Source organism: Erinaceus europaeus, unplaced genomic scaffold, assembly GCF_950295315.1.
Source record: "Erinaceus europaeus unplaced genomic scaffold, mEriEur2.1 scaffold_317, whole genome shotgun sequence".
Classification (NCBI taxonomy): Eukaryota; Metazoa; Chordata; class Mammalia; order Eulipotyphla; family Erinaceidae; genus Erinaceus; species Erinaceus europaeus.
The window spans coordinates 100625-121801 of NW_026647222.1; the positions used below are offsets into that span (position 1 = coordinate 100625).

Genomic DNA, 21177 nt, shown 5'->3' on the forward strand with positions numbered 1-21177 from the left:
AGAAGCATAAAGCGTCCTGTTAAACCTCTCCTGCAGAAAGGCAGACTCCAGACTGTTTACCAAGATCCCAGGCAAGAAAGAGACAGAAAAGGGGAAAGCAGTTTCATGGCTAAGTCAGTTTGAGCCATGCTGAGTTAAACAAGTGTGGTGCTCAAGGTGGCTTGCACTCCAAAACTTCCTCACAAAACAAAACAGGATATTTTCAAATTAAACTGGGGGTGGCCAGTGAAATTGCTCACTTGGATAGTGCGCTGCTCTGCCATGTGCTCAACCAAAGTTTGAGTCCAGCCCCCACAACACTGAAGGAAGCTTTGGTACTATGGTCTCTTTCACTTTCTATCTCTCTGTCTTGGTCTTTGTCTTTCTGTCTCTATCTTAAAAAGTTAGCTGAGAGTGGTGAAGCCCAGGAGATGGGGAGAAAAAGACTTCAAATTTAACTAGAATGTTTTGGGTGATGGATTAAAAAAAAACTTATTTATTTACTTGCTTACTTTTGATAGGACAGAGAGAAATTGAGACAGAAGAAGGAGATAGAGAGGGAGACTGAAAAAGAGCAGCAGCTGTGTTTCTTTCCTCTTCTCTCCTGGGTCAACTAGGAATACCAAAGGAGACCACCTGGGACCTCAACAAGCCAGGACTAGAATGACTTCAGGAACCCACCAAATGACCAGTGAGTACAAACACGTGTGGCTCATGGACAGAGAGGAGCCTAGGGAGAGATTAAGTGGCTGGTAACAGCCCAGCAATTTACCAGTAGACACACCACCTCCAGTCTGTGTCACCAAAAAAATGACAGCTGAAGGGAGGAGAGGACTCCCCTGAGATTCACCAAATGAAACTGTGAGTCTTCATTGCTACTGCCCTCAGAATCTGGAGCAGCTGGGGGGAGGGGCCTGTGCTGACACCAGGGGACAGAGAACTAATGAGGAAACTCAGGAGAAGATCTATACCTCAGTGACCTAGCAGTGGGGCTGTGATAGTCTCTTTCCATAACCACTGGATTATTTCTGCCCCACCCTGCTTGATCAGGTCAGGAGTCAGTGATTAAGCTAAGAAGCCTACTTATATTTTAAAGGCCCTCAGACTACCATAGCCTACAGGGAAGAAAAAGAACCCTTTAATTACCTTACTTAGACACAACTCAGTCCAGGCAAAAGTGATCAGTAATTTGAAAAGTACTGAGAGATGGACCTCATAACATAAGATATAAAATGGTTAAACCAACAATAATAGATATTGGAGAAATGAACCAGGACAAGAGTCCAGCTAAAAGCCCCCCAAAGGGTGAAGCATAAAATAATGAGTTCACTATCCAAACACTAGTTAAGGAAATAATCACAGGAGTGAGTAAAGAGTTTGAAATAATTTTCATCAGAAATGCAGAAGCAACAAAGGAGACACTGGAAGAAAACACTAATTATCTCAAGGTTATTAGAGAGCTGAAAACTGAAATAGCTGAGCTAAGAACACAACTAGCTGAACAAGCTAAAACAGTATCAGAATATGGTAACAAAATAGATGAACTCCAGAAAACAGTAGAGGGCAGAGAGAATAGAATCAATGAGGCTAAAGATAGAATTAGCAAGATCGAGGACAAATTAGAGACAACTACAAAAGAAGTCAGAGATCTCAAAAAGAGATTAAGAGATACTGAAAACACCAACAGAGACCTATGAGATGACTTCAAAAGAAATAATATACACATTATTGGCTTACCAGAAGAAGAAAGAGAGGGACAGGAAGAAAGCATTCTTTAGGACATAATAGCTGAGAACTTCTCTAGTCTAGACAACATCAAAGACATAAAGGTTCAAGAAGCCCAGAGGGTCCCAAACAGAATTAACCCAGACTTAAAGACACTAAGACACATCATATTTAGAATGGAAAGGAATAAGGATAAAGAAAGGATCCTGAAGGCTGCAAGAGAAAAACAAAGAGTCACTTAAAGAGGAAAACTCATAAGATTAGCAGCATATTTCTCCACACAAACACTATAGGCCAGAAAATATAGGCAAGATATCTATCGAGTGCTCAGTAAGAAAGGCTTTCAACCAAGAATATTGTATCCTGCTAGACTGTCATTCAGACTAGTTGGAGGCATAAAAACCTTCTCAGACAAGCAACAGCTGAAATAATCAACTATCACTAAGCCTGCCCTGAAAAAAGTTCTGAAAGGTCTGCCATAAACAGTCAGACCACCATAAATATGCCATATATCAGAACACTCTAAAACTTTACAAGAATGGCATTAAAATATCTTCAATATTTTATATCAAGAAATGTCAATGGCCTGAATTCACCTATTAAAAGGCACAGACTGAAGATGGATCAGAAAACACAACCCAACAATATGCTGTCTACAGGAAACCCACCTAACTCAACAAGACAAACACAGACTCAAAGTGAAAGGATGGAAAGCTATCATATAAGCCAATGGCCCACAAAAATGGGTAGGAACAGCTATCCTCATATCTGACATGATAGACTTTAAAATAAATAACATTAAAAACAATAGGGATGGACACTACTTAATGCTCAGAGGATCGGTCAATCAAGAGGACTTAACAATTATTAACATCTATGCACCCAATGAGAAGCCATCTAAATACACCAAACATCTACTGAAAGAACTACAGCAATATATTAACAGCAACACAGTCATAATAGGGGACTTCAACACCCCACTCTCTCAACTCGATAAATCTTCCAGGCAGAAAATCAATAAAGACATGAGGGAGCTAGATGAGGAGATGGATAAACTAGAACTATTGGATATTTTCAGAGTCATTCATCTCAAGAAATTGGAATACACATTTTACTCAAGTCCATATGGGTCATTCTCAAGGACTGACCATATGTTAGGCCACAAAGACAGCATCAGCAAACTCAAGAGCATTGAAATCATCCCAAGCATCTTCACAGACCACAGTGGTTTTAAACTAACACTTAACAACCAATGAAAGATTAGTGAGAGTCCCAAAATTTGGAAGCTCAACAGCACACTACTTAATAACTACTGGGTCAAAGAGGAATAAAGGAAGAAATCAAAATGTTTCAATACTTCACTGAAAATGAAGACACAAGCTATCAAAATATTTGGGACACAGCTAAGGCAGTACTGACAGGGAAGTTCATAGCCATGCAAGTACACATTAGGAAATAAGAAAAAGCACAAACAGCCTGATTGCACATCTTAAAGACCTAGAATAAGAAGAACAAAGAAACCCTAAAGCAACCAGAAGGACATAAATAACTAAATTAGGGCAGAAATCACTAACATTGAAAATAAGAAAACCATACAAAAGATCAATGAAAGTAAATGTTGGTTCTTTGAGTGAACAAAATCGACAAACTTTTAGCCAGACTCACAAAACAAAAAAGGGAGAAGACCCAAATAAATAGGATCATAAATAAAAGAGGAGATATCACAACCAACACCACAGAAATTCAGCATATCATGCGAGACGTCTATGAACAACTATATGCCACCAAGCTACAGAACCTGGAAGAAATGGACGATTTCCTAGATACCTATGAACTTCCAAAATTAAGTAAAGAGGAACTAGATAACATGAACAGGCCCATCGCAGCTAATGAAATTTAAACAGTTATCAAAAACCTTCCCAAAAATAAAAGTCCTGGGCCAGGTGGTTTTATAAATGAATTCTACAAAACCTTCAAAGAAGAAATAATAACTCTACTTTTAAAAGTATTCCAGAAGATTGAAGACACTGGAATACTCCCTGCCAGCTTCTATGAAGCCAACATCCCTTTGATACCAAAAGCAGACAAGGACACAACCGAAAAAGAAAACTACAGACCTCTGATGAGGTCTACTCATCTCTGATGAGCGTAGATGCTAAGATATGGAACAAAATTTTAGCCAACTGAATACAACAGTATATAAAAAAAAGTGTTCATCATGACCAAGTGGGGTTTATCCCAGGGATGGCAAGGTTGCTTTAATATATGTAAATCAATCAATGTGATCCACCACATCAATAAAAGCAAGACCAAAAACCACATGGTCATATCAATAGATGCAGAGAAAGCCTTTGACAAAATACAACATCCTTTTATGGTCAAAACACTACAAAAAATGGGAATAGATGGAAAATTCCTGAAGGTAGTGGAATCTATATATAGCAAAACCTACAGCCAACATCATACTCAATGGTGAAAAACTGGAAGCATTTCCCTTCAGATCAGGTACTAGACAGGGCTGCCCACTATCACCATTACTATTCAACATAGTGTTGGAAGTTCTTGCCATAGTAATCAGGCAGGAGCAAGGAATTGAAGGCATACAGATTGGAAGAAGTCAAACTCTCCCTATTTTCAGATGACATGATAGTATACATAGAAAAACCTAAAGAATCCAGCAAGAAGCTTTTGGAAATCATCAGGCAATACAGTAATGTGTCAGGCTACAAAATTAACATTCAAAAGTCAGTGGTATTGCTCTATGCAAACAGAAAGAAGAAGTTGAAATCCAGATATCAATTCCTTTTACTATAGCAACAAAAACAATAAAATATCTAGGAGTAAACCTAACCAAAGTAGTGAAAGACACATATATTGAAAATTATGAGTCACTACTCAAGGAAATTGAAAAAGACAAAGAAGTGGAAAGATATTCCATGTTCATGGGTTGGAAGAATTAACATCATCAAAATGAATATATTACCCAGAGCCATCTACAAATTTAATGATGTACCCATCAAGATCCCAACCACATTTTAAAAAATTTTTTATTTTATTTCTTTATTGAGGAATTAATGTTTTACATTCAACAGTAAATACAATAGTTTGTACATGCATAACATTCCCCAGTTTCCCATTTAACAATACAACCCTCACTATGTCATTTATTATCCTTCATGGACCTGTATTCTCTCCACCCACCCACCCCAGAGTCTTTTACTTGGGTGCAATACGCCAATTCCATTTCAGGTTCTACTTGTGTTTTCTTTTCTGATCTTGTTTTTCAACTTCTGCCTGAGAGTGAGATCATCCCATATTCATCCTTCTGTTTCTGACTTATTTCACTCAACATGATTTTTTCAAGGTCTATCCAAGATCAGCTGAAAACAGTAAAGTCACCATTTTTTACAGCTGAGTAGTATTCCACTGTGTATATATACCACAACTTGCTCAGCCACTCATCTGTTGTTGGACACCTGGGTTGCTTACAGATTTTGGCTATTACAAATTGTGCTGACAAGAACATATGTGTACACAGATCTTTTTGGATGGATGTGTTGGTTTCCTTAGGATATATCCCCAGGAGAGGAATTGCAAAATCATAGGGTAGGTCCATTTCTAGACTCTGAGAGTTCTCCAGACTGTTCTCCACAGAGGTTGGACCAATTGACATTCCCACCAGCAGTGCAGGAGGGTCACTTTGACCCCACACCCTCTCCAGCATTTGCTGCTGTTACCTTTTCTGATGTATGACATTCTCACAGGAGTGAAGTGATATCTCATTGTTGTCTTGATTTGCATTTCTCTGACAGTCAGAGACTTGGAGCATTTTTTCATGTGTTTCTCGGCCTTTTGGATCTCTTCTGTGGTGAATATTCTGTCCAAGTCCTCCCCCCATTTTTGGATGGGGTTATTTGTTGTCTTGTTGTTGAGTCTGGCAAGCTCTTTATATATGTTGGTTATTAGCCTCTTGTCTGATGTATGGCATGTAAAGATCTTCTCTCATTCTGTGAGGGGTCTCTTGGTTTGGGTAGTGGTTTCTTTTGCTGTGAAGAAGCTTTTTAATTTGATGTAGTCCCATAGGTTTATACTTGCTTTAGTCTTCTTTGTAATTGGATTCGTTTCATTGAAAATGTCTTTAAAATTTATGCAGAAAAAAGTTCTGCCAATATTTTCCTCTATGTATTTGATAGTTTGTGATCTAACATCCAAGTCATTGATCCACTTGGAATTTACTTTTGTATTTGGTGAAATACAGTGATTCAGTTTCATTCTTCTGCATGTTTCAACCCATTGTTTCCAACACCATTTGTTGAAGAGACTCTGCTTTCCCCATGTAATAGTCTGGGCCCCTTTGTCCATAGGTGTGGGGCCTCATTTCTGGACTCTCAATTCTATTCCACTGGTCAGTGTGTCTATTCATGTTCCAATACCAAGCAGTTTTGATGACAATGGCCGTATAATACAGTTTGAGATCTGGGAGTGTGATGCCCCTGGTTCTGTTCTTTTATCTCAAGATTGTTTCGGCAGTTCTAGGTCTTTTCTGGTTCCAGATAAACATTTGTAGCATTTGTTCTATTCTCCTAAAAAATGTGCTTGGGATCTTGATGGGGATAGCATTAAATTTGTAGATGGCTCTGGGTAATATATTCATTTTGATGATGTTAATTCTTCCAACCCATGAACATGGAATATCTTTCCACTTCTTTGTGTCTTTTTCAGTTTCTTTGAGTAGTGACTCATAATTTTCAGTATACAAGTCTTTCACTTCTTTGGTTAGGTTTACTCCTAGATATTTTATTGTTTTTGTTGCTATAGTAAAAGGAATTGATTTCTGGATTTCAATTTCTTCTAACTTAGTGTTTGCATAGAGGAATGCTGCTGACTTTTGAATGTTAATTTTGTAGCCTGACACCTTACTGTATTGCCTGATGATTTCCAAAAGCTTCTTGCTGGATTCCTCAGGTTTTTCCATGTATACTATCATGCCATCTGCAAATAAGGAGAGTTTGACTTCTTCTCTTCCAATCTGTATCCCTTTAATTCCTTGCTCCTGCCTGATTGCTATGGCAAGAACTTCCAACACTATGTTGAATAGTAATGGTGATAGTGGGCAGCCCTGTCTAGTACCTGATCTGAGGGGAAATGCTTCCAGTTTTTCACCATTGAGTATGATGTTGGCTGTAGGTTTGCTATATATCGACTCCACTACCTTCAGGAATTTTCCATCTATTCCCATTTTTTGTAGTGTTTTGATCATAAAGGGATGTTGTATTTTGTCAAAGGCTTTCTCTGCATCTATTGATACGACCATGTTTTTTGGTCTTGCTTTTGTTGATGTGGTGGATCACATTGATTGATTTACATATATTAAACCAACCTTGCATGCCTGGGATAAACCCCACTTGGTCATGATGGACAATCTTTTTCATATACTGTTGTATCTGGTTGGTTACAATTTTGTTCAATATTTTCGCATCTATGTTCATCAGAGATATTCCAACCACATTTTTTAAGAGAATAGAACAAATACTACAAATGTTTATCTGGACCCAGAAAAGACCTAGAATTGCCAAAACAATCTTGAGAAGAAAGAACAGAACTAGAGGCATCACACTCCCAGATCTCAAATTGTATTTGTCATCAAAACTGCTTGGTACTGGAACATGAATAGACACACTGAACAGTGGAATAGAATTGAGAGCCCAGAAGTAAGCCCCCACACCTATGGACATCAAATGTTTGACAAAGGTGCCCAGACCATTAAATGGGGAAAGATGAGTCTCCAACAAATGGTGTTGGAAAAAATGGGTTGAAACATGCAGAAGAATGAAACTGAACCACTATATTTCACCATTCACAAAAGTAAATTCCAAGTGGATCAAGAACTTGGATGTTAGACCAGAAACTATCAGATACTTAGAGGAAAATATTGGCAGAACTCTTTTCCGCATACATTTTAAAAACATCTTCAATGAAACTAATCTAATTACAAAGAAGACTAAGGCAAGCATAAACTTATGGGACTACATCAAATTAAAAAGGTTCTGCACAGCAAAAGAAGCCAATACCCAAACCAAGAGACCCCTCACAGAATGAGAGAAGATCTTTACATGCCATACATCAGACAAGAGGTTAATAACCAAAATATATAAAGAGCTTGCCAAACTCAACCACAAGAAAACAAATAACCCTGTCCAAAAATGGGGAGAGGACATGGACAGAATATTTACCACAGAAGAGATCCAAAAGGCCGAGAAACACATGAAAAAATGCTCGAAGTCTCTGTCAGAGAAATGCAAATAAAGACAACAATGAGATACCACTTCACTCCTGTGAGAATGTCATACATCAGAAAAGTTAACAGTAGCAAATGCTGGAGAGGTTGTGGGGTCAAAGTGACCCTCCTGCACTGCTGGTGGGAATGTCAATTGGTCCAACCTCTGTGGAGAACAGTCTGGAGAACTCTCAGAGTCTAGAAATGGACCTACCCTATGATTTTGCAATTCCTTTCCTGGGGATATATCCTAAGGAACCCAACACACCCATCCACAAATCTGTGTAACATATGTTCTTAGCTTCACAATTTGTAATAGCCAAAATCTGGAAGCAACCCAGGTGTCCAACAACAGATGAGTGGCTGAGCAAGTTGTGGTCTATATACTCAATGGAATACTACTCAGCTATTAAAAAGGTGACTTCACCATTTTCAGCCAATCTTGGATGGAGCTTGAAGAAATCATGTTAAGTGAAATAAGTCAGAAACAGAAGGATGAATATGGGATGATCTCTTTCTCAGGCAGAAGTTGAAAAACAAGATCAGAAGAGAAAACACAAGTAGAACCTGACCTGGAGTTGGTGTATTGCACCAAAGTAAAAGATACTGGGGTTGGTGGGGGGGAAATACAGGTCCAATAAGGATGACATCGGACCTAGTGGGGGTTGTAGTATTATATGGAAAACTGGGAAATGTTATGCATGTACAAACTATTGTATTTACTATCAAATATAAAACATTAATTTCCCAATAAAGAAATTAAAAAAAAAGAATATTCACTGAGGGAGTCGAGCCATAGCGCAGCAGATTAAGGGCAGGTGGTACAAAGCAGAAGGACTGGAGTAGGGATCCTGTTTCCAGCCCCCAGCTTCCCACCTGCAGAGGAGTCGCTTCACAGGCGGTGAAGCAGGTCTACAGGTATCTATCTTTCTCTCCTTCTCTCTGTCTAAAAGAAAAAAAATAAAAAGAGACACTTGTAACAGTGCTTTTACCACCTGTGAATTCCCCCTGCAGGCGGGGACAGGGAGTTTGAACCCAGGTTCTCATGCATGGTAACATACATACTCTACCGGGTATGCCATCACCTTGCCCTGGGTAATGAAAACTTTATGGGGTATCTTCTAGAAGATGCTCATTTTGACATTTCTATACTCCTTGCTAAACAAGGCAGCTGAGACTCTGGGGACAATGACACATGAGAGTCAGGGTTAGAGTGGAAGCAGCTGGGCTTTAAGTCCCACTCTCACCCCATGATACATGTTAAACCCTGGAAGAGGGACAGAAGGGGAGCTTGTTCTCAAGCATCGAAGTTTCAGGCAAAGGAAGCATCCAGAAAAGCCAAACTCACATACAGAGTGGAAATCAGGCTCCATGCTGCTATGGACCACTCAGCAGTTCTGGTGACAGTTTAAGGATGAATGACAGTGCTCTTTGCTTACCACACAGCTCAGGCACCTCCACCTGAACCTGTCTGCCTGCTCCCATCCTGTGGTAACTTTCCAATGGCCACAAGGTCCCCAAATGGCCAAACATCACCTAGTGTAGATAAAACTAGAGAACATCACATTGGGCAGAAAGGAAGTCTGGCCACTGAGCCAGCTCCCCTGGGGCCAGGCGTTAAAACTACCACCCTCTGACTCCTGCCTAGACGGAAGGCTCGTCTCGGCACCACCAGGGGGCCCCTTTACCTTCTTCTTGGATTTGAAGACATTACACCTGAAGACGTTGCTGGCACCATCTCTCGCAATGTAGCTGAAGATCTTAAGGTCTTGTGAGTCATGGGAGACGTAGAAGATTCTAGAAGGGTGAGAGAAAAATAGTTCTGAAAGGAGCACTTGTTTCATATACCTCAGGACACCCTGCAGTCAGCTCAGTGATGTCCCATTCTCAAAGGAAGTTGCCTTTGGGGCAGAGGGTAGATAGCATAATGGTTATGCAAACAGACTCTCGTGCCTGAAGCTCCAAAGTCCCAGGCTCAGTTCCCTGTACCACCATTAACCAGAGCTGAACTGGCAAAAAAAAAAAAAAAAAAAAAAAAAAGTCACCTTTGCAGGAGAGCCACCTGCCATGGACACCACTGCTCCTGAGGGTGACTTTGGGCTTGAAAGGCTGGCTTTGGCAGGGAACCACTGCTAACACTGAGCCCCAGAACTGTCCCTTAAACTTATGAATGAGGATCACTGGCCACACTGAGCAAAATGCCTCCATGTCACCCCATAAATGTGACATTAGTCTTGATAGCTGTTCTCAGTTCTCTCCCAACCAGGCCACTTGGAAGCCCAGCAAGGCTGGCCATGCTGGGAGGGACTCAGTCCTCTTCCTTCCCTAGTGACAGCACTGTCACCCATGTGGTCCCTTGCTTCAGGCTCACAAGCAGCTGATGCCAACAAACAAAACAGGAGGGTTGGGAGGGAAAGAGAAAGAGTCTGGGAGAGGGACACAGGCAGGATGCTGAGTGCGGGAGGGGGGGTGGGGGTGGGGGTGGGGGTGGGGGAGCACTAGAGTCTTCAGGCCAGAGCTGCAGGAAGTAGCTGTTTAGAAAGCAAGGTGGTTAACCTAACAGACTTTCATGCCTGAGGCTTAGAGGCCCTAGGTTCAATCCTCTGCACCACCATTTGCCAGAGCTAAGCAGAACTCTGGGAAGGAAGGAAGGAAGGAAGGAAGGAAGGAAGGAAGGAAGGAAGGAAGGGAGGAAGGAAGGGAGGGAGGGAGGGACAGGGCTTGTCACCTGAGAGGTGGTACAGTGGCTAGAGCACAGGACTTGCAATTATGAGGTCCCAAGTTCAGTCCCTAGCACTGTAGTACTGCATGTGCCAGAATGATGCTCTGGTTCTCCCTTTCCCCTTCCTCTCACTGATTAATAAGCTTTTACCCTTTTTTTTTCTCAACCAGAGCACTGTTCAACTCTGATTTATGCTGGTGCAGGGGATTCAACCTGAAACCTTTGGTGTCTCAGACATGTAAGTCTTTTTGCATAACCATTATGCTACAATAATTTTATTTATTTATTTACTTATGTATTTATATGAGAGACAGAGAGAGAATCAGACCTTCAACCAAGTACCTCATGCTTGCAAGTCCAGTGCTTTATCCACTGCACCATCTCATAGGAAACTTAACAATATTTGAAAAGGGAGGGCTGGGTGGTGGGGCACCTGATAGAGTGCACATGCTACCATGCACAATGACCCAGATTCAAATCTCTGGTCCCCATCTGCCTGGGGGACATTTCACAAGTGGTGAAGCAATATTGCAGGTCTCTCTCTCTCTCTGTCTCTCTCTCTCTTCTATCTCTCCCTTCCCTCTCAATTTCTATCTCTATCCAAAATCACAAATAAGTAATCTTTTAAAAGAACAAGTACACTTCAGACTGTGTCCAGAGACTTCAGGTGTGGAATGACAACCCTTCAGCTTCATTACTCGGGTGAGACCTTTTCTTTCATAGTATTCTCTAATCCCATTCCAGGTGGTTCACTTCCTAACGAAGTCCCAAAACCTAGATATAGACCAGATACCCTGAGATAGAGCATATGTTCACATGTATCCATAAACTAGGGCAAATATATACCTGAAAACAGAAGTACACAATAGTCTGCAGTGAGTACCCCCCAACACTTCATCTGAACTATTCCAGCCTTTAGGTCCATAATTGTTCAACAATTTGTTTGACTTTGTATGTTAACTCTCTTTTCAGCCACCAGGTTACAGAGGCCAGCAGGATGTCGACCAGACTTCCCAGAACTGACGACTCCACCAAAGTGTCCTGGAGCTCCATTTCCCCAGAGCCCCACCTTACTAGGGAAAGAGAAAGGCAGCCTGGGAGTATGGATTGACCAGTCAACGCCCATGTTCAGCAGGGAAGCAATAACAGAAGCCAGACCTTCCACCTTCTGCAACCCACAACAACCTGGGGTCCGTACTCCCAGAGGGAAATGGGAAAGCTATTAAGGGAGGGGACGGGATATGGAGATCGGGTGGTGGGAATTATATGGAGTTGTACCCCTCCTATCCTACGGTTTTGTTAATATCTCCTTTCTGAAAGAAAGAAAGAAAGAAAGAAAGAAAGAAAGAAAGAAAGAGAAAGAAAGAATAGGAAAGCTATTAGGGGAGGGGATGGGATACGGAGGTCTGGTGGTGGGAATTGTGCGAAGCTGTACCCCTCTTATCCTATGGTTTTGTCAATGTTTCATTTTTATAAATAAAAAATAATAAAAAGAACAAGTAAATCCAAACCCAAAGCCCGCTAGTTCAGAGAAGTCCCCACCAACACAATCCCAAAGCATAGAGTCTCTCTCTGTTACTCCTTGACCAATAAACCAACCAACAAAAGGCTCCAGCCCTTAAGATTCCACATGCCCCTCATGTTTCACCAACCCAGTTTCCTTAAGGGATCAGGCCAGGTGTAGGAAAAGGAGAATGAGGAAAGCTTGAATCTCAGACCTCCCACATAGTGAGGCACTAACTCTACAGGGTGAGCTGTCTCACAGACCCAGGGCTTGGTTCTTCCCATCAGACATTTGTTCTCAGGTTCTCACCTACATTCTGTCTCTTCCCCAAACACTTCACCTAGGGTTCCCATTCAGGGCTCCATGAGACCTGCAGGGTTGGTTCATTGTTCCATCCATCCATCCATCCATCCATCCATCCATTTATTCATGCCATCTTAGGTGAAAGTCTATAAAAGAATCATGTCCATTTTCTGGGAGTTTTGCAAATAGTTAAATAGATTTGAGCAGGGGCTGGGTGGTGGTCCACCTGCTTGAGCGCACAGGTTACAATGCACAAAAACCTGGGCTCAAGTCCCTGGTCCCCACCTGCAGGGGGAAACTTTGTGAGTGGCCACAAGAAAAGAAAGGAAAAGAAACGAAATATATTTGAGGGAGAGGACCATGCATACCCAGTAGACTGCATATATTACCATGTGCAAAAACTTGGGCTCAAGCTCTTGTTCCCCACCTCCATCAGGAAAGCTTCACAAGGGGAGAAGTAGTACTGCAGGTGTCTCTCTTTTTCTTTCCCTTTCTATTCTTCCTTTCTGCTCAATTCTTCACTACCTGAACCAATCAATAAATCATAAAAATAAAAAATAATTGACTCAAGAAAAGTGTGTTGATCCATTCAATGAGCAAGACAGAGGTTCAGTAGACAGGAAGAGAGATAAAGAACTGTAACAGGAACGTAAGCCTGAGGGCGCAGAACCCTTGGCATCCACGGAGACCCAGAAATCAGTTCTCCATGTGGGAGAGGGGTGATATCAGGAGCTTCTGGCAGCTGAGGAGTTTAAAATCCACCTTGAAAGATGAGAACAGCTCTGACAGGCAGAAAGGCCGAGTGGAGCTGGAGCACTAAGCTCGCTGATGAGTCACACTCCTGCCAGAAGGAGAATTGAGAAGCATTTGCCAGAACAGGCTGGGAACTGTGACCACACAGCTGTCTCCTCCTGCAGCCCTCAATCCCTGCAAGACCTGCTGAGCCTCCTGCCACCCTCATGCCATGCTTCCCGCTCTGGATGGATAACTCACAGTGACTGTACCCATGTGTGTGTGCTTTCTCCCCCCCCACCCGTGCATCTTGGCTGAGTGGTTGCTCTGTGCCAGGGTTAAGCATACTATGCACAGGAGGCTGTCAGCCACTGAGCACTACTATATGCCACTCTGTCAGCAGAACAGAGCCCCTACTGTGTGCCGGGCTCTGGAAAGAGTGGCTGAGGGCCTACTGTGTGCCACTCTACTGTGTGTGGTTTGTGGGCCTACCATGTGTCTTTTGCAGTTGACAGGGCATCTGCTATTTGTCAGGCTCTGTAAGAAAGAGTAGCTAAAGGCTACTATGTACCACTCTGCTTTGACGTGTGCATCTACTGTGTCCTTTACTGTTGACTAAGTACTTACAATATTCTGAGGTTTCTTCCAAATATCAGACACAGGGATGCACAGCACAAGAGTGTCCCTGTCCTCATGGTACTCATGCTTACAGTCCTGTACTAACATCCCCACTTCTGGGCCACAACTGCATTCAGTCCCCAAGTGGGGCCTGCTAGGGGCAGAACCTGGAAAGGGCCAGGGAAGTACTCCCCCAGATCGATGCAGAAGTTCCTGGGGGGCGTCTCCATCATAAAGTGCTTCCCCCCCCCCCCCGAGTCTCCCCATCACTGTCACTGGTTACTCATAGTAAGGCCTTTCCCACAGTCTCCCCGAAGCCACCCTCTCCCCATCATCCCCAGATCACTGGGCAGCATAACATAACACTGACACACGTCTCCTCATTTGGGGCACAAGAGCCACAGGCCATGTCAGTGTCCCATGTGTTCCAGGGTTCAAACTCAACTGTCAGCACCAAATCCTCATAGATTTCTAAGTACGTGGCCAGTGAAATAGCTCATGTGGATAGTGTGCTGCTTTGCTATGTTTAAAATTCAGGTTTGAGCCCAGCTTCCACCACAATGAAGGAAGATCCATGCTGTAGTGTCTGTCTCTCTTACTTTTTGTTTTTACCAAAAAATAAAATAAATAAAATTAAAAAAAAATTCTAAGTATAGATACAGAAGGGCATCCTTAACACTAAAAGAGAAAAACAGACTGGCACAAACCACATACAAAACAGCACTGGGTTCTAGATGTTGCTTGAGTGCCGGGATGTTTGCATCTCAAGCTGTTCAGGATGGAGCAGGTGTCCTTGTTGCTCTAGAAAAGTCTTTGCAACTTGAGTTCCAGTCATCAGCATGAGTGGGTTGTTGTAAAATGTCTGCATCAGTTCTGTTCCACTCAATACTGAGTTGGAAACTGGTCCAGAGTAAAGATGTTTCAGTGGAGCAGAGGTGGGACCAGGCTTGTCTACCCTTGCATTCTGGTGTTTTCTACAGAGTGGCTCCAAATGGCTTGTAAGAAGAAGAGGAAAAGGAGAAGGGACCTGAGAGGTGGTGATGTTATGAGTGTGTGAGACTATGAGTCATGGGTGTATCTTCTACACTGCATGGCAGCACCATGGACAGGCCCAGGGAGCTCCACAGATGGTGGAACACTTTAAAAGTGATGAGTTTGGGGCTGGGTGGTGGTGCATTTGTTAGAGTGCATACATTACCATGTGGAACTACCTGGTTCAAGCCCTCTATCCCCACCTGCAGAAGGGAAACTTCAAGAGCAGTGAAGCAGTGCTGCAGGTATCTCTCTCACTCTCTATCTCTTCCTTCCCTCTCAATTTTTATCCTTCTCTACCCCCCTCAAAAAAAAAATATATATATATATATATATACATATATAGTCACTGGAAGCTGTGGATTCATCTTGCAGGCACCTAAGCCTCAGTAATAACACAGGTGACAATTTAAAAAATGTGATCAGTTTTTGCTCATCTGGGGTACTTCAAGAAAGCTATTACAAAGTAAATAAATAAATAAACCAATAGCTTGTTTGGCTATATTAAGCCTTGGGGATAGATACCTTTTTTCCAACCAGGAGTAGGCAAGGGAGTGACCAACCCACAAACAGGTAGCTTTTAGAGAGATAGAGCTTTTAGAGAGAAAAGTCAAACAAGAAACCCTTTCTTGGGCTGGGAAGACAGCACAATGGTGATGCAAAAGACTTCCATGCCTGAGGTTCTAAGGTACCAGGTTCAATGCCCAGCACCACCATAAGCCAGAGCTGAGCAGTACTCTGTTCTCAGTCCCTCTGTACATCTTTCTTATTAAAATAAACAAATAAATAAAATACTTAAAAATAACTCCTTTTTAAAAAAAATATTTATTTTATTTATTTATTCCCTTTTGTTGCCCTTGTTGTTTTATTGTTGTTGTTGTTGTTGGATAGGACAGAGAGAAATGGAGAGAGGAGGGGAAGACAGAGAGGAGGAGAGAAAGATAGACACCTGCAGACCTGCTTCACTGCCTGTGAAGCGACTCCCCTGCAGGTGGGGAGCCGGGGTTCGAACCAGGATCCTTATGCCAGTCCTTGTGCTTTGCGCCACCTGTGCTTAACCTGCTGCGCTACAGCCCGACTCCCAAAATACCCCCTTTCTTATGCCAAAAAAATTTTAAAGTCAGTGACTTGTCTATCAACATTTCTCAAGCCCAGTCTATCTCTTCTCCAGTCTAACTTCTTCTCATCACTCCAATTGAACTCAAATTCCCTCCTGTGAATCACCACTGAAGGCACTTACACTAATTACAGATATTAATTCACTGCAATTAGTTACCCGTCCATCCACAGTTGTTAAATCATCAGAAATACCAAAAGAAGTTCTGCTCTTGCTGTGAGAGCTCCATAGTCTGGAGGGTAGGAGAATAATATGTTCCTAAAGTGACAGGAACATGCTATCACAGTTATTTCAACACATAGTAAAGGGGAGGGGACAGGAGAGACCCAGGAGGCGGTGTGGGAGCTAAGACATTGGACTCTCAAGCATGAGGTCCTGAGTTCTGAGTTCAGAGTTCACTCCCCAGCACTGCATGGCTAGAGTGATACACTGGCTCTCTGTCTCTGTCTCTAATAACAACACATATATCTTTTTTTCCCACCAGTATTATTTCTGGGGCTCAGCGCCTACACACAAATCCATTGCTCCTAGCAGCATTTTTTTCCTTTTTTGTTTTGTTATTATGATAGAGACATAGAAAAATAGGACAAGAGAGGGGAGAGAGAGAGAGAGACCCAGTGGTCTGGCAAATAACACAGGCAGGAGGAATGGGGCATGCATCAGCAGGGTCAGCAGAGCCTCAGACAGAGATTATCCCATGAGGCATACCTTGTTATGGCCTCAAGGAGCATTTCTATCTGTCTGTCTGTCTGTGTCACTAGAGGGTCTTACTCTGTCTGGGGTCACACAGAGATGACTTCCATCTAAGCTCGAGGGATAATCATTTCTAATGACTCCATCTGTGGCATTTCTATTCTCCCTAGAAGCCACCGACCCTGCTCATCTAAGCCTAGTTTCAGAAGTCACAGTCAAAGTGACACTGAATTGGGACCCATTTTCTCCTCTCAATCTACATGCAGGTGAGAGATGCCAGCCAGGGCCAAAACCACCAATGGAAGAGGCCTCAGGTGATCACTCAGAGACTTGGCTTGAGCACCTAGCAGGCCCCTGCTATAGGCAGGTGTGAGAGCCCCTTTCTTCCTGGAAGAAGGCAGCTTCATCACAGGAGATGTCATCTCCAGAAACAAGGCCATAAGGTAGAAGTGGAGGACCAGGGGGCCCAACAGGGGGTGGTGGATGCCTGCCCAGTCCCCAGGTATCTCTTACCTATAGATGGGGTCCTGCATCACCAGCATCTTGCTCTCATCCCATGTCCACTCTTTTTTCTGCAACAGAAGAAGCTGTAGATGAATAAGTCAGGCTTGCTCTCTATGGCTCAGTCAGGGTCTCTCCTCCCCGGCCTCTATGAGGACATCCAAAAGGATGGACAGAAATGCCAAGGGTTTCCTGCCAGCACTTTCAGGGATACATCTCTCTGGGGGTGCTGATGAGGCAGGAACCAGGGTGGCTTTGGGGGACTACAGACAGGCACTTAATAAGAATTTCTTTGATAAACTGCACAGAAGTTGGAGAGATGGAAGAGGGCAGGGGGCAGAGGGGACACAGGGCTGTCACATGAAAAGGGTCTGCAGACCTTTTATTTCTCTCTTGGAGAGAGGGATACCCAGCTTCACAGTGCCCAGTGGAGTCAGAGGTGGCACAACTACTGGCAGCAGCCAACAGAAGGAAGGATGGGGTGCAAACTGAAGACCCATGATGCTGGACAAGGGTGCAGTACCCCACTGTGTTGGGGGCACAGGCAGTACCTGCCGCAGGTCCCACACAGACATCCTGCCTGTCCTCTATCCCAGGGGCCACTCTCCCAGCATCTGGGGTATGAGGAGAGGAGGCTTCCACTGGGAATCAGAGGCCACTGTCCAGGTGACTCAGCCATGTGAGGAAGAAGTCCTTCCAGCATCTTAACTGGGATGCAATTGCACACAGCTGGCACCCCCCCAACATACACACACCCCAAATTCTGACTCAGTACCAAGTCAAACCTGACACGTGCCCAGGTACTTACTAAGCAGCACCTTTTGTAGACATCAAACTTTTGCTCCAAGGGAGAATTTACTATCATTTTCAAAATCTAGCTTCCTGTAGTTGCTACTCACCAGCCTGTAAGGTTTGAACACACAAATGGCCTACTGAAAGGCCACAGAGGGGTTGGGGAGATAGCATAATTATTATCCAAAAGATCTCCATGATTGAGACTCTGAGGTCCCAGATTCAGTTCCCAGTACCACCATAAACCAGAACTGAGCAGTACTCTGGAGTCTGGAGTTACTCTCTCTCTCTCTCTCTCTCTCTCTCTCTCGTTAAAACAAGGATCAAGGAGACAGGCCACTCTTCTAAGCAAGAACCTTCTAAAAATATTACTAAGATCTGGTGATTATCTTTAGGATATATATATATATATATATATATATATATATATATATATATATATTTGCCACCAGACTATTGCTGGGGCTCAGTGCCTGCACAATTCCACTGATCCTGGTGGTGGGTGTATACATACATACATACATATATATGGGGAGAGAGAGAGAGAGAGAGAGAGAGAGAAAGAGAGAGAGGGAGAGAGAGGCACATAGATGAGGAGACATCTACAGCACTGACACACCACTCTTGAAGCTTCCTCCTCTGTAAGTGGAGACCAGGGGCTTAAACCTGGGTCCCTGTACATGGTAACCGATGCACTTTACCAGCTGATGCACCACCCAGCCCCTGAGTCCCTTTGTAGGGCAGGCAAGCTACAGATAAAATCTCCATTAATGACCAAGTCGGAGCCCTTCTGGAATGCTGCTGGAGCAGGCCCTAGCAGTTAGTGGTTGATGAGAAAGACCACAAGAAACATAGGCCCCTCAGGTGCTCTGGATGAAATTCAGGGCTGAGCTTTCTCATCCAGCAGTCCACTCCTCAGCATTATGATCTCTGGTTGTGATCACAGACACAGGGAGATAAGGCCCTGGGCTGGCTAAGCTGGGGGGTGGAGGAATTATTCTAAGTGCGACATCAAAGCACAGTCTGTTTGCCCATGCCACAAACACAGCCTGAGCCACTTAAGGAACTTGATTTATTGTCTGGGGGTGTCCATTCAAGGTGTTGGCTGTCAAGATGTTAGTGATTTAAACCACAAGGTGCTTTTGGAATAAGGCCCCAGAGGCTGAGTCCCTGATTCAGGCCTGGAAATGCACTGAGCCCAGGGTGTCACAGGACACTAGGAATGATCCTTGCTCTTCCAGGTTGTCCAAAGCCTCAGTTTTCTCACATGCAAATGGGGAGGCTCACTGGAGGAAGAGAGTGAGCCTGGGAATAAGACTTGCCCAAGGGCAAAGCTGTGTGATCACCTCCAAATGGATCAGGCCAGAGGCACAACAAGTCACACAAAGGGACAGAGAAGGCCTGGAAATGTAATTTAGCAGTGCAAGCCAGGTGTACTAGGGACCCATGGGGACTGGTGACCACAGACACACAGAAGACAGACAGCCACCTGAGATAAGTGTGTACCCAACAAGGCCACCACGGACGTGGTGTGTGTGTGTGTGTGTGTGTGTGTGTGTGTCATCTACTGGGGAGCCCGAGGCCAGGACACTTCTGCCAACTGGTTTGGGATAAAGCTCTGGCTCTGGGTGGATGAAGAGCCTGGCAGGGTCTATATATCAGGCTCCTCTAAGCTTTGCCACTGTGAGTCAGCAGCCTGAATCAAAAAGTGTCAGGTTTACATTCCAGACTAAACAAAACTAGCAGCTCTGGGCCAGTAGCAAGGCAGTAGCAGCTCAGAAGGAGGTTGTGAGGGTTCCCAGAAGATGGAGTAACCAGGACTCCACCTGGCTCCCTGACTCCTGAACCTGGATGTCACATTTGTTGACTCTGAGGACCCACTTGTTGTTAAGGTCACAGTGCCACAGTCCGTGACTTCTGCATGTAGGGGTCCCTGGCTTGAGACACCCCAGCTGGTTTCATCACTCCCACCTCAAACCCCTGGTCTCCCTTCAAGACTCATAGCAGCAGGGTTGGGGTTAAAGGGACAAGTTAAGCACATAAGATGCAGTGGCCAGGGCTATAGCAGCAAGTCATAGCCTGGGGAAGAATGTCAGGAGTCACAGGGGCATTCATTACCAGGACAGAGGGGACTAGAGATGGCCAGACAAGGACCCTGTTCTCACACGCTCCCTACCTACATGGTGTCACTGTTCTCAAGAGACTTTCCAAGGTCAGAGGGGAAGGTAGCTAAATTGGAGGTGGGGTGGCTGATGCATGCATGCATGAAAAGAGGGGCCAGGCACACCCAGCTGAGAGTACATGTTACCCTGTGTAAGGAACCAGGTTTGAGCCCCTGCTCCCCACCTGCAGGGGGAAAACTTTACAAGCAGTGAAGAAGGTGTTGCTCTTACTCTCTCCCTCTCTGTTTCCTCTTCCCTCTCAATTTCTGTCTGTCCTGTCAAACAAAATAGGAAGAAAAAAAATGGCCAAAGGGAGCAATGGATTCATAGTGCTGGCACTGAGCCTCAGTGAAAAAAAAAAATGACAGCAGGTGACCTGTGACCCCTAGATACCAGAACTCACTGAATCCTCAGCTACTCAGTCATCACTTCTTCCATGGTTGCTGGTTGAGCAGAGCATGTCTCTAAGAAGGCTGGAACACACCCAGGAAAGGCAGCCCACTCCTAGTGCCCAAGCCCTGTACTGGCCATCTCTGATTCCAAACCACTTACCTTCTTCTTCTTCTTCAGAATCACCTTCACTCCATCCACTGACACCATGATGCTCACTTTCTTCTTCTTGATGTTCTTGGCTTTGAACTCGTACTGTAAGGGGCACAAGAACAAAGAGGTACCATGCAGTTAGATCCACAGTCACACATGGGGTGGGGTGGGTGGGGGTGGGACAGAGGAGTATCTGCAGGCAGGGCTCCGGCCACACATGAGTTGAGACAGCACCCTGGGATGGTGGGATCCCTACACAACCCTTAAGACAGGACCACAAGGCCAACTTCCCCTCCTGAGATAAGTACAAAGCCCAAGAGGCAAAGTTCACCATTTCAGAACCTTCCCTCAAACACTCACTCTGCATTTCATGATTTTATCAAGTGTGTTTTCCATGTATTTACCCAAATGCTTCTAAAGGGATTCAGATCAGTCACCTTCTACTTGGGGGTTGTACAGACTGAATGACAATTATGA

At 43.9% G+C, this 21177-nt stretch overlaps 1 protein-coding gene across 1 annotated transcript in view; it reads right to left on the bottom strand.

Annotated features, from left to right (window-relative positions):
• NOS1AP (nitric oxide synthase 1 adaptor protein) overlaps positions 1-20810 on the bottom strand; it is a 55483-nt gene extending 34673 nt beyond the window's left edge. The window contains exons 1-3 of the mRNA XM_060183835.1: positions 20710-20810; positions 17216-17289; positions 9670-9778 (exon numbers count right to left, since the gene is read on the bottom strand). Coding sequence (XP_060039818.1) covers positions 9670-9778; positions 17216-17289; positions 20710-20757 — 231 coding nt within the window. The 5' untranslated portion in view covers positions 20758-20810. The remainder of the gene's footprint in view (positions 1-9669; positions 9779-17215; positions 17290-20709) is intronic.
• Positions 20811-21177: the final 367 nt, after the last annotated feature.